Source organism: Phyllostomus hastatus, unplaced genomic scaffold (genome assembly GCF_019186645.2).
Source record: "Phyllostomus hastatus isolate PE091 unplaced genomic scaffold, TTU_PhHast_1.1 phas_contig_34, whole genome shotgun sequence".
NCBI classification, from domain to species: domain Eukaryota; kingdom Metazoa; phylum Chordata; class Mammalia; order Chiroptera; family Phyllostomidae; genus Phyllostomus; species Phyllostomus hastatus.
In genome coordinates, this window is record NW_025333857.1 from 60,109,546 (window position 1) to 60,125,937 (window position 16,392).

A 16,392-nucleotide genomic window follows, 5' to 3' on the forward strand; every position below is an offset into this window, starting at 1 on the left:
GCCATGGTGTGTGTGTGTGTGTGTGTGTGTGTGTGTGTGTGTGTGTAATTCTAAAAACAAATCTGATAGTCCCATTCCTCGTCATAAATACCACTGTGTGTGAGAGGACAGGAGATGAAATATTGAATAAGATCATACTTTGGGAATAAATATTTTTTCTAGGGCTTTTTTTTCTTTCTGTGAGTAATTTAGCTTATGTTCACTTTAACGCTACTAAAATGGTGCTTTGATGAACCCTTGTAGATTAATTTGTGCCCTCCTCCACAACTGTTCTTGAGAATAAAGCCCGACAAATGAATTTAATTCAAAGGGAATGTACATACCTAACTTTTATCTATACAAAGAATATATATGGGCTGCAGAAAATAGAGAATAAGGATGAGGAAGAGGAAAAATAACAAAATTAAAATCAGATTAAAAGCCCACTCTAAGGTTGGAGGCCTGGGTGGAAAAAAAGTGAAGAGACTAAGCAAAATAACAGACACAGACAACAGTGTGGTGACTGCTAGAGGAAAAAGGGGTGGGGGGAGGTAGAAAAGGATAAAGGGGAGATCAATGGTGATGGAAGGAGATTTGACTTTGAGTGGTAAATGCAACATGCAACATGCAGATGATTATAGAGTTACACACTTGAAACCTGTATAATTTAATTAATCAATATCACCCCAATAAATTCAATAAAAATAAAAATAGGTTGCTTCTATGCATATACATACAAATTATATAATCATATATGCTTAAGTATGTATTCTGTGTACTTTAAAAATTAAAAGAGACCCTGGCCAAGTAGCTCAGTTGGATAGAGCCTTGTCCTGAAAAGCTCAGGTCGCAGGTTTGCTCCCCAGTCAGGACGCATACTAAAATCAACCAATGAGTGCGTACATAAATGGAACAAACAGATGATCATGTCACTGCACAGGGACTGGGACCAAGGTGGGTCTGCTGCGCCGTGGTCTGGAATGTGTGGCTTCTTGACTACATGCAGGCAAGATTTCAAGACATGAGTTCAGATGATTTTGAGTACATTTATTAAAGATGAGGACAGTGAAATAAAGGAAGGGCTTGGGATGGAAGAAGCAAGAACACAGCAACAGGAGTGAGTCTAGGTGGAGGTGCTTTTTAACTCACTGGAGTTAAGCAAAAGGAGGCCCTCAGAGTCAGGATCAGCTGCCCTCTGCTCTGGCTGGTTTCGAGTCTCATTGGATCCCTGGGCACTTAGGGAAAAGCACAGAAGCAAGCCTGAGGAAGGAGGGTGGGGACGTGTGCGCATACTCACGGAAGAGAATGTCTACTAGCATCCTTTGCCTTGAGGGTTTTTATCCATTTTTTAAAGGCAGGAATTTTAGGTGAGATTCCCTCTTTAAAAATGACTGAGTGGAACCCGTGAAACCATATAGACCTAAAGTTTTCTTTTAGGGAAGATTTTAAATTATAAATTCAATCCCGTTCATTGTTATTGGGCTATTTTGAGTATTCTTACCCAGTTTTGGTAACTCAAATATTTCAAGGACATTTCCAATTTAATCAAATTAGCAAATTTTTAAAATAAAGTTACTAATAACTTTCTTTTCATTGACTGTAAAATAGTGGTATCACCTCCTTTATTCATTAGTAATTTCTGTCTCTTCTTTATTGGGATGTGCCTATCCTAAGATTTACCAACTGCACTGATTATTTCAGCGAATCACCTTTTGTTGTCATTGACTTTTCTCTATTGTTTATGTTCCAGTTCCGGGATTGACATTTTCTGTGAAGTGCCAGATAGTGAATATTTTAGGTTTTGTGAACCACTTTCGGTCCCTGTTGCACTTTGTTTTACAATCCACTTTTTTAAAAATGATTCTAGCTTAAGGACAGTATGGAAAAAGGGAACTAGCCAGATCTGGCCTGTAGTCTGACCCATTCTAATTCATTGATTTGTGCACTTACATTTATTACTTATATTCTCTTACTTATTTGGGGTTTTATCACTCATATCTTTCCATCTTTATAAGGTGAAAGCTTGGGTAATTGACATCTCCTCTAATAAAATAAGTTAAAACTATACAATTTTCTCCAAGTGCTACTCTAATAGCATCCCCAATACATTGACGTACTGTTTTCATTTCAATATTATCTAATTTCTCTCGGGATTCAACCCTACGTAGGCTACCAAATAGGAAAGGTGTAGAAATTCCATTTTCTCCAACTTATCAGAAAAAAATCCATGGTTGGATTCCCTCCCATCCTACCCCCAACACACTGGCATGACATTTTGACCTGTTACATTCTAAGAATGTCTGAAATAGGATAGAGCTCAGCTGTGGAAAAAACCTGAAGTTGAAACAAGCATGACACCTAATAATTTAAGTGACCATCAGCATATTAATCTTTAAATAAACACCAGCATCTCAGTGACAGACATGATTAACATTTTTACCACGTAACCTATAAAGCAACCTAAGGCATATTTTCTACATTATTAGGTAGCTCCATTTGTTTCAACTTTTGACTCTGCCTAAAGACTTTGAAATATCTGAGTTTATGTACTGTGTAATGTTTCAAAGCCTGAGCAGGAGCCATGGTTTCTTGCACAATCTCTCAAATTCCACTTGTTTAAAGTGAGAACAGGCTGTGCTCGCTTCAGCAGCACAGACTTAAATTGGAGTGAAAGAGACCACCACAACCCCTATGCAAGGGTGACACACACATTCATGGAGTGCTGTGTACTTTTAAAAATTGAGATAGTGCTTGACTCATAGCGCTCAAGAAATATCTAACAGTAGCACTACTAAAGTAGAAAAGAGGAAGTATGAAGTATCCTTCTTAAAGGAATAAAAGCAAATAGGCTAATATGTCAAATATATTAGGAGGCAATTAAAAAAAATGTACAGGAACCCCCTGCCTCTTTAATGGTCATGGAATTACTAGCTGTGTGTAGGAAACCATAAAATAGAAAGTAAACATTTGAAAATAAAGGTACTGAATCTTATAAGAATCTGGGACATGAAACAGAAGGAGTATAAAGCTTTCTCCTTGCTGAAATTATGCACAGAATTAATGGGATGATAGTGAAGAGGGATAAATGCTGGAAACACAATGAATTCTACTGGTTCAAGTCTCTCTGAAAATATTACTTGGTTTCATACGAGGCCTAACAAGTAAACTGAACCTCGAGGAAAGTCTCAAAGGAGTTTGACAAATGATTGTTATGACTGTAAAGTTTGCATGATCATATAGTTTCTAAGATGACAACATTGAAGGACAAGGCACATGGATACTTTAGTTTCTGACATGTTTGTTCAAAAAAATCCCATACATTTACATCCCAGACCAACATTCATCTTCAAAATGACTAATTAAAAATGTCTGCAGTTCACTTCTTTTAATTTAAAAGTTAAAAATATTTTTTAGATACTGATCAGGCCATTTAAGGAAACTGTTCTATTTTTTAATTAAATTAATAATCATAATTATTATTCACAATTTTCAATTCTAAAACATTAAAGTCTAAGAAGTATTTGATCTAAAAACAATTTTAAATCAGGTTCAAATGATACAGCAGCTTTACTTTCATTCAAGAAAACAATTTATTTAGCCCTGGCTGGTGTGGCTTAATGGGTTGGGCATTATCCTGAAAACTGAAAAGTCACCATTTCAATTCCCTGCCAGGGCACATTCCTAGGTTGCCAGCCTGGTCCCTGGTTGGGGGTGCGTGAGAGACAACAGACTGATGTTTCTCTCACTCTTTTTCTCCTTTCCTTTCCATGTCTGTAAAAATAAATTAATTAACTAAAAAATAGACATAAGAGTATTTTTTATAATAATCCCTCTTTTCATAATATTATTTGACAATAAATATTTATAAACATATAAGATTAGGTTACTGTTTGTAAAAGGAAAGCATACATTGAATAATGACAGAATATGAAAATTAAAGAAGTTATTTGTGATAATAAAATGACATCTCAATAAAACAGGCTTAATTTTTTTCCAAACAAACTAAAAAATGACAGTATAACTCCTAATACTTAGGCTGTCACAAGGAAATTTACAGGGCAGCAAAACAGATACACATAAACCAGTCTCTCAAAAACACTGTAGCCCCAAGAGATTCCACAAATAAGAAAGTGGAATCTAATAACCTTTAAAAACACGTTTCTTGTTAAATTACTCAACAAAATGTAGAAACGGAATACAGAAAACCACATGATGTTCAAACCAACTCAATTCTATCTGGAGGTGAAGTGACATGGCGCCCAGTCCTCCATGCCCCCAGTAGGACAGGACACTGTAGGGGCTAAGAAGTTGGTCAGAACTCCAACTCTCCACTGCCACGTGGCCTTTGCTGCATCAGGGAACACATCCAAGCTCCACTTGCCTTGTCTATAAAACGGTGATAATGCCAGTCTCATACATTTGCTGCAATGATTAAAGAGTGCATGTCAAAATGCTTAGTAGAATGCTTATATGGTAGACATGTACAATAAAGGAAGCTTTTAAAAATTTCTGATCATCACAAGGATACAAAGACCCTGAAGTGTACACAACAGTGCTTATGTAAACGCTATACTGAGTTGAAAACAGGAGAATGAACAGGAACTCCTTGTGGAGAACCACGTCTGTCATGTGTTGAGAACGGCAACACTGCCCACAGCCACGCTGCTGACTTCTTTCAGCCTTGTGTTGTTTGGTGTCTTTCTTCTCCCTGTATGCTTTAAATATTGTTTTAAATCTACCACTGACTACTGAAGTCTTTACTAATACTTAGATTTCATCCTCTTTATTCTATACATATCAAAAAAGTGAGGAAGATCTATATGTAATACTTTTTTATATTCTTGTTAAGTAACAAACCATACTGCTTTTGCAGACACAGTTTATCCTTTTGCACTTTGTGTTTTAAGATGTGGGGGAAATTATGTCATTTAGAGTGAAGGCAGGCAGGTGTAAATATCCACATTCACTTCCCACTAACACAATTTTGGTTTGAATGCCATTCCTACATCACTTGCAGGATGATTACACGTGGTTGTCCCATTGCTGTCCTGATTATTCAGTTTACTTATGCATTTTAAAAAGTTGTCCTTTATAGTTAACAAGTCAATTATATGTAATTGAGATTTTTCTAGCATATTATAAAAAACTCTTACTGTTAGGTCTGAACCAAAATGTCCAATATAGCAGTGTTTTGTTTTGAAACATGATTTTTCAAGCTTGCTTCTTAGTATGAATTTTGTAGTGCTTAATAATTCTGGAGCTATTAATGAAGGCTTCCCATGTAAATTCATATAATTTCTAGCCATGTAAGTTCTATGATGTGCAATAAAATTTTGATCACTGAATTAAAGTTTTCTCATTCAGTTGAAAGGGTGCCTGTTCAATGTGAATTCTTTGATGTACTGTGAGAGTCGATTTCTTGCTGAAAGCTTTTCTACATTCACTGCATTCATAGGGTTTTTCTCCAGTATGTATTCTGTAATGTACAGTGAGATGTGACTTCTTGCTAAAGGCTTTTCCACACTCACTGCATTCATATGGTTTAGTCCCAGTATGGATTCTCTGATGCACAATGAGTTGTGATTTCTGGATAAAAGCTTTTCTGCAGTCACTGCATTCATAGGGTTTCTCCCCAGTATGAATCCTCTGATGTTCAATGAACTGAGAACGCCGGAGGAAGGCTTTCCCACATTCATTGCATTGATATCTTTTGTCCCCGGTGTGAGTTCTCTGATGTATAATGAGATCTGACTTCTGAATGAAGGCTTTTTTACATTCATTACATTCAAAGGGTTTCTCCCCGGTATGAGTTCTGTGATGTAATCTTAGTTCTGACTTCCTGTTGAAGGCTTTTCCACACTCACTACACCGATGGGGTTTCTCCCCCGTATGAATTCTCTGATGAACAACGAGCTGTGACCGCCAGATGAAGGCTTTACCACATTCATTGCACTCATAGGGTTTTTCCCCAGTATGAGCTCTTTGATGTACACTGAGTGTTGACTTTTTGATAAAAGTTTTCCCACATTCATTGCATTCATAGGGTTTCTCCCCAGTATGAGCTCTTTGATGTACACTAAGTGCTGACTTTTTTATGAAAGCTTTCCCACATTCACTGCATTCATAGGGTTTCTCCCCTGTGTGAATCCTCTGATGAATAATGAAGTTTGACTTTTGGATGAATGCTTTCCCACATTCACTACACTCATGGGGTTTCTCTCCTGTATGAGTTCTCTGATGTACAGTGAGTTGTGACTTCTGAGTAAAGGCTTTTCCACATTCATTGCATTTGTATGGTCTCTCCCCCGTATGAATTCTTTGATGAACAGTGAGTCCTGACTTTCCAGTGAAAGCTTTTCCACACTGAACACATTTATGTTTCTCACTGGTTACAGTTTGTGGTTGTGTAAAGAGGTGTGACCTGTGCATGGAGGCTCTGATGTGCTCATTAGCTGTGTTCAGATGAAACACTTTCCCCAGTGTATTACATTCATGGTTTAGCTCCTTAGTCAGTGACTCACTATTACCTAATGCAACTTGGTTCAAAAACTTGTCTTGGTTTTCCCGGTGATTTGTATCACCTCTCAGTTTCCCGTCTTCAGAAATTGAGTATCCTATCATGTTATGGAGTACCATTTCTTCAGAAATGATCTTCTGTGGAGTTAATTCTTTCACTTTGGGTCTAATTTCAAAGGCTGAAAAAATCCAAAATGTAATGATGTTACTTCACTCTTGAGCTTTGAAAAATATAAAACAAAACACACAGTTCTTCATTTTAATGAGAACAGCAAATCTGATCATGAGTATGGTTGGTCAGCTTTAAAATGTAAGAGTATGATCTTAAAACCCAAAGACAGAAGAACAAGCAGACATTAAAAAAAGGTAGAATGGGAGAAATGGAAAAAGAAGAGTTCATGAACTCAATCAAGGTTCCATATCATGGTTCCACATGGTCCCCCACACTTCTGCCCCACCCCCACTCCACCATGAGGCTCTGTGAAGAGCAAAGGCAGACCAAAAAGTAACTTCAGGAAAGACAAAGAAAGGATGGTAGCAAAAAAGAACTGAGAGTAAGTTAAAGTAATCAGCAGAACGATTAAACCCACACTAAATATAAAAATATTGTATAAGTAACTGGGCAGAGTAAAGCACACTGCAGAAAAGGGATTTTATAGGACTGTACATATATCTTAAAGTATCAGATGACCTAAAAAGGCATGGAATGGGGCAGGTTCTATTTAAAGGGAGCAATCCTGAGTTAGAAGAACAGGTGACTTCGTAGGAAGAAAAGGTGAAAAAGAAACAAGACATACCCTCTACTTTTGGATGGTAGTGATTACGAAGAAAAGAAAAAGGAGGAAATTTAGGGCCCTCGTGCAAAAAGAGAACCACAAAACCAGAAAAATCAAGACTCCTCCCCAATCACAAAAAGGAAGGAAGGAAGAAAAAACTGAGGGATCCTACCAAAATACCTAGACTTTGCTGTATTAATGGAAAAAAACTCCAACCCTGGTACGGCGCAGTGGATTGAGCTCCAGCCTGTGAACTAAAGGATCACTGGTTCGATTCCAAGTCAGAGCATATGCCTGGGTAGCAGGCCAGGTCCCCAGTGGGGGGCACACAAGGGGCAACCATACATTGATGTTTCTCTCCCTCCCTTCCCTCTGTCTAAAAAATAAATAAAAGTTAAAAAAAGAATTCCATTGAATTAGAATCTTATACCATGATATGATAAAAATTAACAGAAGAAAAGTAAAATCCGTAGAAAACTATAGAAAAAATCAGGCAATGAATTTGTATAGAAATCAACAGAGGACAGTCCCCTGAAAAAAAATAAATAAATAACCTAGCCATGAAGCAGAAGAAAATTTTGTCTGAACTCCAAATAGAATTAAATACACTCAAACAAGCATGAGGACATGGAAAAACACCATGAAACAGAACTTTATAAAAAATTAAATAGGAAAAAAAGGGGAGAGATGAAAATGAAATGAATAAACTCAGGGGAGGAGTGGAAGATGAAATTACAAGATGCAGGCAGGGAGAATACACTCAAATGAAAATTTAATAAGCAGCATTGAAAAAAGGCAGGGAAACAATGAAGATAGTAAAAATAAAGTAAAGAATCAAGTAAAAATGGTCATAGAGAAAGTAATGGAAAAGGAAGACAGGCAGAGAAGGAATATTTCTATTATTAAAGTCCTGAAAAAGCCCTGACCAGTGTGGCTCTGTTGGTTGGGCATCCCTCAAAGCAAAACGTCACAGGTTCGACTCCAAGTCAGGGCACATGCCTGGGTTGTGGATTCGGTCCCCAGCTGGAATATGTGTGAGAGGCAGCCAACTCATGCTTCTCTCACACATCAGTGTTTCTCTTCCTCTTTTTCTCCCTTCCTTCCCCCATCTCTAAAAATAAATAAATAAAATCTTTTTTAAAAAGTCCTAAAAAAATTTAAAAAACAAAAGATTGTAACTCTAAAACATTTCACACTGAAATAAAGAAAAATAGAAGCACTTAGAAAGAATATGAATAACATTCAGTAACTTTGAAATATAGTATATCTCAGAATGCCCGGATGGCCTGGATGCATAAGGAGAGGAGTATGCACCCATCTGGGGACAATGGGTGCTGAAGTCGTTAGCCAAGGGAGGCCAATTGATTAAGAAATGTCCTAAATGATGTGGACATAGATAAGAGCCAAACTATAGGTATCAAAACTCAAGCAAAAAAGAAAAAAAGGATCATATAGGCGTTTAATATGTAGCAGTGTCATTTAGGCATTCAACAATCCCACGGCCATGTGTGGTCCTCAGCCATTTCTAAACATCTATGGCCTTCAAAATGATTTCCTAAAAAATATTTCAAGGCTAGACATGTCCTTATTCAATACGAATCTTACATCCCTGCCTCCCATACGCCAGGTTCTCACTTACCTGGATAAGCCCAACTTGAGATTTCTCCCTCCACCATCCATGGCTCTCCTTGCTCCCACAAGAAGATTTTATCTGACTTCAGAGACTGATACCCTGTTTATGGGAAATGATACGGGACTTGGGCATTAGTGGACAACCAACCATCCTAGAACTCGGGCCCATGACATTATGTATCAGAATGGTTAAAATTAAAAAGACTCACATCACCAAAGCTTGATAGAACTCTTATACATTGCTAGTAAGATACAAATTGGTATGACGTCTTTGGAAACTGTCTGGTTGTATCCACCAAAGATAAAGATGCATATGCCCTATGACCCAGAAATGCTATTCCTATATATATCTATATATACCTAACAAGTGAAATCCTATTTCTACTAGAGAATATGTATAAGAACATTCATAAAAAAAGAACATTCATAAAAAAAGAACATTCATAACTGTTTTGCTCATGATAGCCAAAATCTGAAATAACTCATATGACCATCAAAGCCAGTGTGGATCAACAGATGAATTACCATATAGTCATTAAATGGAATACGAAGCAGTAAGAACAAAAATCAAACTTCTGTCGCATGCCAAAACATGGCTGAATTTCACAGATATGAAGGGCAATGAAAGATGCCAGACGACAAGAACTTGTGTACTGCGTGATCACACTTGCATGAAGCTGAGGAACGAACAAGATGTGCAGGGACAGAAGCCAGTCGTTCTCTCTCCTGGAGCTAAGTGGGAGGCTGCCGGGTACTGGAAATGTCCTATAGCTTGAGCTGGGTAGTGATTGAGTGAGTGTATGCAGATGAAAAACTGTGTTAAGCTGTGTACTTAAGATCTGAGTACTTACTATACACATTATACTTCAATTTATAAAAACTGAGGACTTGGGCCCAGCACGCTGTCTCTAGTCTCCAAGGAATGAGCAAGACACAGTTCCCATTTTCTTTTCATCCAAATTCCCAGAAAAGTAGAAGCATAGTATGGGTACTCAAAATTAAAACATATTTTTTGACATTTATTCCCCGAAATGAAGTGCATTAAGCATTCAGAGACAAAACAGTTTTTAATAAACAGGAAAGGGATGGCAGTCACGTAGGTACTACAATGGGTTTATTAAATGTCCCTGAAGCCCTTGACACTGTCTCATTCAAGACGGAGGGCCTAATCCTCCTCCCCTGGAGCACAGGCTGCACTTAGTCACTCACTCCTAATAAACACAATGAGGTAAAAGTGATGTGTGATTCTGGAGACTTGGTCATAAAAGGCACTATGACTTTGGCACTGCGGCTCCCTCCTAGCTTCTCTCAGATCAGTGTCTCTGGGGGAAGCTGGCCATGTCTCGAGAGCAAGCTCACAGGTCTGAGGTCTCCTGAGGTCTCCTTCCACTCACTGAACAGCAAGGGACTGATGGCTCCTCCCAGGAACCCCGTGAGTGAGTCACCCTGGAAACAGATCCTAGACTCCCAGTCCTGCTTTTGGATGGCTGTAGCCCGACAGTATCTGACCACAACCACATGAAAGACCACAAGCCAGAGCCACCTGGCTAAGTTCTTCGAAATTCCTGACCTACAGAAATTGTTTATTTTGAGCCACTAAATTTTGGAGTAGTTATTATATAGCAATAGATGGTTAATACCAACCAGTACCTGCAGAGGAAAGATGTCCTTACCCACTGCAACAAGGTTGCTATAGTTCTCCAGCATCACATCCTTGTACAGGTTCCTTTGAGCAGAGTCCAGCTGCTGCCACTCCTCCTGAGTAAAGTCCACAGTCACATCCTTGAATGACACAAACCCCTGTAACAGGACATTCTTGGTCAATCTTAAGTGAAAAGTACTGGATAATGTATGTAAAAATGTTGAGAAATTATTGCTGTTTTCATCATGTAGAGTTCAGCATGATAAGTTAAAAATATTACTATGCAGCTAATTTTTTTTAATCCTCACCCAAGGATATATTTCTTGATTTTAGGGAGACAGAAAGGTCCAGGATGGTGGGCAGGAGACAGAGAAACATTGACCGAATGTCTCCTATAATGTTCCCCGACCAGAGATCAAACTGGAAACCGTTTGGTGTGTGGTATGACAGTACAACCGACTGCACCACCCAGCCAGGGCACTATGAGGCCAATTTTTTATTTTAGAAAGAGAAGGAAAGAAATATTGATATGAGAAATATTGATCAGTTGCCTCCCATTTGCGCCTGACCAGGGACTGAACCTGCAACCCAGGCATGCGCCCTGACCAGGATTCAAACAGGTCATCTTTTGCTTTATGGTACAACGTCCAACCAACTCAGCCACACCAGTCAGGACTGAGGCCAATTATGTGTTTCACTATGCGGGAGAAGCAAAAATTCCTATTATAAAAACTTTGCCATTGAGTCCTGGCTGGTGTGGCTCAGTGGACTGAGCACTGGCCTGTGAACCAAAGGGTCGCCAGTTCAATTCCCAATCAGGGCACATGCCTAGGTTGCAGGACAGGTTCCCGGTAGGGGGCATGTGAGAGACAACCACACATTAATATTTCTCCCCCCTCTTTCTCCATTCCTTCCTCTCTCTCTAAAAATAAATCAAATCTTAAAAAAAAAAAAACAACTTTTCCATTGAGAATCATTCACTCTCTTTCCATTAATAAGTATTATTAAGCACCTACGTGACCAGCACTATTTGGTGCTCAGAATACAAATATGAATAAAACACTGGAAGTTTACAGACTAATAGATGGAGGCAAACAAGTAAATATATAAATGCTATAAGGTGTTAAGTGGGTTATGCTAGAAATAGGAAGGAAAGAGTAATTTTGACGTGCTGAGCTGGGTTTTGTAGAAGATGTAAATTTATGCAAAATGAATAGTGAAAAATGTACATGTGAATTGTAAAAAAAAGTCACAACAACAGCCGGCCAGGACTCCAGGATGATGGAGCACAAAGCAGACACAGGGAACGAGGGAGCCGCAGGCAGGACAGCCGCAGAGAGGCGTACGCAGAGGGCACGCGGGGGTGCAGGCTCGCAGACACAAACGCACGAGTACACGGAACACTGAATAAGAGGTGGGCCAGACACATCATTTTAGGGGACCTCACCACAGAATATTTACTAATTACACGTGGAAAAAGTGACTGTGAGAGGACCAGCCGGCCCGCCAGAATCAGAGAGAGACAGATGGACGACGCCGCCAGGAGGAGAGGCAGGGCCCCCTGCAGGGGATGGAGGCCCCTAGGCTGGTCAGGGGCACATCAGCCAGCTGCAGTGCCGGGTCACGGAGCAGAAGGAACTGAGGACCATCCGGACTAGAGGGGGCAGGGCAAGGTGGTCCCTGTGGGTGGAGCAGCGTGTTCTCAGGCACGTCAGAAGCAAGTTCTCTGTCCTGTCCCCCAACAGTTCTACAAGTTTGTGACTATCCCCCCAGGAAAAACTTAAAGCAAACAAATACTTAGCATACCTATAAGACAGGTTTCCAATGTAAAAGAATTCAGTATTTTATAATGTTTTAATAAAAAAAATTAAGATCTTATTTTTTTTTAGAAACAACAGTATTTTTTTAATAGATTTTTTTAAAGTATTTTATTTATTTATTTTTAGAGAGGGAAGGGAGGGCGATAGAGAGAGAGAGAGAGAAACATCAATGTGCGGTTGCTGGGGGTTCTGGCCTGCAACCCAGGAATGTACCCTGGCTGGGAATCGAACCTGGGACACTTTGGTTCCCAGCCCGCGCTCAATCCACTGAGCTACGCCAGCCAGGGCAAGATCTTATTTACAAAGGGTAAGAAATAGAAGAGAGCCCTGGCTGGTGTGGCCCAGTGGATTGAGCACCAACCTGAAAGATGAAAGGTCACCGGTTCAATTCCCAGGGAAGGCACATGCCTGGGTTGCAGACTAGGTCTCCAGTCTAGGGTGGGGGGAGGGGGTTATGGGAGGCAACTAATCAATGTTTCTCTCATGTCTATATACATTTTTCATTTAATTGAATTAATTTCTGAAAACTGTCTCAAATACGGTAGAAAACAAAATGGGGTGTAAACAATATACTTACCTGGGACTTAGTCATTTTCTGTTGCTCTCCAGAAGGGGCAGCTATCTGTAAAGACAGAGCTGGGATGAGCAGACAGCCTTGAAAGCTTGAGAATCTGGGCCTGCCCTGGGACTCCCAGAACCACCAGCCTAGAATTTCCTATGACCAACCACATAAAAGACTACCCTCTGAAGGCTGCCCCTTTCAAAGGCTGCTTTTAGAGAGATCACAAAGGATTATGCTCTGATAACATAAACCTATTAACTTACAATTCTGAGAAGATCAAGACGTGACATGTTTTTCCTTTAAGGGTGTGAATATATTCCATTATATCTTTAAAACTTTTCTCCCCTTGCCATATTTGACAAACCCAGAGCTAACATCATAGTCAACAGTGAAAAACTGAAAGCTTTTCCTCTAATATCAGGAACAATACAAGGATGCCCCCTCCTACCACTTTCAATCAATATAGCACCGGAAGTCCTAGCTACAGTAATTAGGCAAGAAACAGAAATAAAAGGCATCCAAATTGGAAAGAAAAAAGTGAAACTGTCACTAAATCCAGATGACCCTAAAAAACTACACTAAAAACTATTAAAAGTAATAAATTAATTCAATAAAGTCATGGGATACAAAATTAATATACACAAAATAAGTTGCATTTCTATATACTAATAAGGAGCTATCATAAAGAAAAACTAATCCCATTTACAATTGCATTAAAAAGAATAAAATGGCCCTGGCTGGCGTAGCTCAGTGGATTGAGCTCGGGCTGTGAACCAAAGTGTCGCAGGTTCGATTCCCAGTCAGGGCATGTGCCTGGGTTGTAGGCCACGGCCCCCAGCAACCGCACATTGATGTTTCTCTCTCTCCTCTCTTTCTCCCTCCCTTCCCTCTTTAAAAATAAATAAATAAAATCTTTAAAAAAAAAAAGAAAAAGAAAAGGTGTTTAAAAAAAAAGAATAAAATACCTAACAATAATTTAACCAAGGAAGTGGAAGGTCTGTACTCTGAAAACTATAAGACATTCATGAAAAAAAACTGAAGATGACACAAATGAAAAAATATACCATACTAAGGAATTAAATAATATTGTTAAATAATATTGTCCATATTAGCCAAAGCAATTTACAGGTTCAATGAAATCCCCATCAAAATACCAGGCATTTTTCACAGACTTAGAACAAATAATCATAAAATGCGTATGAAACCACAAAAGACCCCAAACAGCCAAAGTAATCTTGAGAAACAGTAGCAAAGCTGGAGGTATTATGTTCCCCTTGACTTCAAACTGTATTTATTACAAGGGTAAACAATCAAAGCCAGCAGAGTATTGTCACAAAAACAGACACACAGATCAACGGAATAGAATAGAGCCCAGAAATAAGCCCATACATATATTCAATACATACAATATACATACATACATACATATGTGTATGTATGAATACATACATATATTCATACATACATACATGAATTGAATACATACATATATTCAATTAATCTATGACAAAGACAAGAATATACAGTAGGTTTTAGACCATCCCTTCAATAAAAGGTATTGAGAAAATTGGACAGCTACTTTCAAAAGAATGAAACCGGACAACTCTCACACCATACACAAAATAAACTCAAAATGGTTTCAAGACTTGAATGTAAGCCCATAAAACTTCTAAGAAAAAACACAGGCAGTAAGCTTTTTGACATCAGTCTTAGCAATATGTTTTTGGACCAGCTTCCTCAGTCAAAGGTGACAAAAGCAGAAATAAACAAACGGAATTACATCAAACTAAAAAGTGTTTGCACAGAGAGGGAAACCATACACAAAAATGAACAGGCAACCTACTGAATGGAAAAGGATACTTGAAAATCGTATATCCAATACGGGGTGAATATCCAAAATATACAAAGAACTTACACAACTTATTTTAAAAATTTAAATGTTACAGAACCAAAGTAAGGGTTTCGCTACCTGTCGCCTCCAATAGGCAAATTCTAGAGGCAGAGACTGGTAAGAAAGAAAAGATTTTTATTCAAATGATGTATGATCCGGGAGAATGGCAGACTCTAGTCTCAGAGCCTGTTCCCTCCGCCCGAGGAAAGCCCAGCCACCCTCAGCCAGGCGACCCCAACGGCAGTGCCCCGGTTCCTGTCCCGTCCTTTGGGAACCGCGGGCAGCCGCCGAGCGGTCACCCAGGAAGCCCAGCTTGCTGCAGGCCGCCACTGTCCGGCTCCAGGCTCCCCGCCGGAACCTGAGTGTGGGGCCAGCGCTACCACTGGCCATGTGGCTTCCACGGACACAAAGTACCTCAAAAGCACCAAATAGTATGGTCCCCAGGTGAGTAAGAGAGTGTCCCTTCCTCCCCCTGAGTTTATATTAGTTTCTGGTGTGGGAGGACCAGGTGCTTTCTCAGAATGTCCAATTAACTTCTCAAACTTCCCGGTGTTCTGAGAGGGTCCGCCTCCCGACCAATCCTGTCTTTCCTTCAGGCCAGATTGACAGGCCTCTTCACTCCAGCACCACCCCCAGACGCCATTCTGACCTCTACGTGGGAAAGTGACTGCCTCTCCGTGGGGTCCCACCGCCAATCTCGTGCGGGAAAGGGGTAGGAGTGTTTTCCCCTATCCAACAACTTGCTAACTTTGCCCCTGCTCAGTGCAATATCTCCTTCTGCCGCCATTTCTCCTGGGGGCGGGGGAACCTGTCGCCAAGTGCAGGACGTCTCCGCCCCGAGGGCTGAGCGTGGGAAAGAAAGGTGCTTGGTTACCCGCACCGCAGCCTGGCCTACTACCAGCAGCACCACTAAATCCCAAGCTCCGCAGGGAGGCAGCTACTATCTGGTACATCGCCCTTCAATTACTCACCACAACAGGACCGGAAATTACGGACCGCTACAAACGCTCCATCGCTGATCATACATGAATCCCTAACTCCCAATACCGCGGCCAAAGACTGAAACCTCCTTTTCTGAAATCGGGCTCTTCAACTTCCCACCTCTTGCGTCTTCTCGTGGGCCCTCAGCTGACAGCTAGGACCTGCCCCCACCACTTCAGGGGCCGTGGGACTCTCCCAGTAACCACGGAAACTGGAGCAGCCCCTCACTCGCCTTTCGCGAGACTTTGCGGGTGGTGAATCCCTGGAGCCGAGGATTAACATGGCCGCGCCCAGGATGGGATGGGAAGGAAGTGGGCGGTGCCCTGTTTCGAATAGTGTTAATGCCGTACAGCAAAGGACGTGAGAACTGAAATAGTGGAGCTACGCAAAAGGTGTAGGAACAGTGTGGGACCGACATTAGAAACTAGGAAAGCCGGGTATCTGAGGATGGAGTCAGGGAACCGATTCAGCTAAAATATGTAGACACGGGTACACAGAGTAAGGCGCAAAGCAAAAATTGTGGAGTCGGGAAGCAGGGGAAGCCCCTTCTGTTAAACAGATGAGAATGTCTCAAATCGATTGCTCTACATCAC

General features: G+C 40.2%; 1 protein-coding gene across 2 annotated transcripts; it reads right to left on the reverse strand.

Annotated features, from left to right (window-relative positions):
• Window positions 1-3,744: 3,744 nt before the first annotated feature.
• Window positions 3,745-16,246, reverse strand: LOC123820072 (zinc finger protein 300-like). Of its 2 annotated transcripts, XM_045840777.1 has the most exons (6): window positions 15,790-16,246; window positions 12,943-12,987; window positions 10,577-10,703; window positions 8,911-9,003; window positions 6,507-6,674; window positions 3,745-4,401 (listed from the first exon to the last, which is right to left on the reverse strand). In XM_045840777.1, the coding sequence occupies exons 2-6, from the start codon at window positions 12,955-12,957 to the stop codon at window positions 4,391-4,393; spliced, it is 414 nt and encodes a 137-aa protein (XP_045696733.1). In that variant the 5' UTR covers window positions 12,958-12,987; window positions 15,790-16,246; the 3' UTR covers window positions 3,745-4,390. The 2 variants fall into 2 exon arrangements, with proteins under 2 accessions (XP_045696733.1, XP_045696732.1); XM_045840776.1 differs by having other exon boundaries at window positions 3,745-6,674.
• Window positions 16,247-16,392: the final 146 nt, after the last annotated feature.

Bases quoted from the DNA above. Each gene is read 5' to 3' on its own strand.
- LOC123820072 (XM_045840776.1), bottom strand. The intron at 9,004-10,576 runs GTAAGGACATCT...TCCCATAAACAG, and splicing joins TAGCAACCTTGTTGCAGTGG to GGTATCAGTCTCTGAAGTCA. The intron at 6,675-8,910 runs GTAAGTGAGAAC...GGATTTTTTCAG, and splicing joins CTCAAGTTGGGCTTATCCAG to CCTTTGAAATTAGACCCAAA.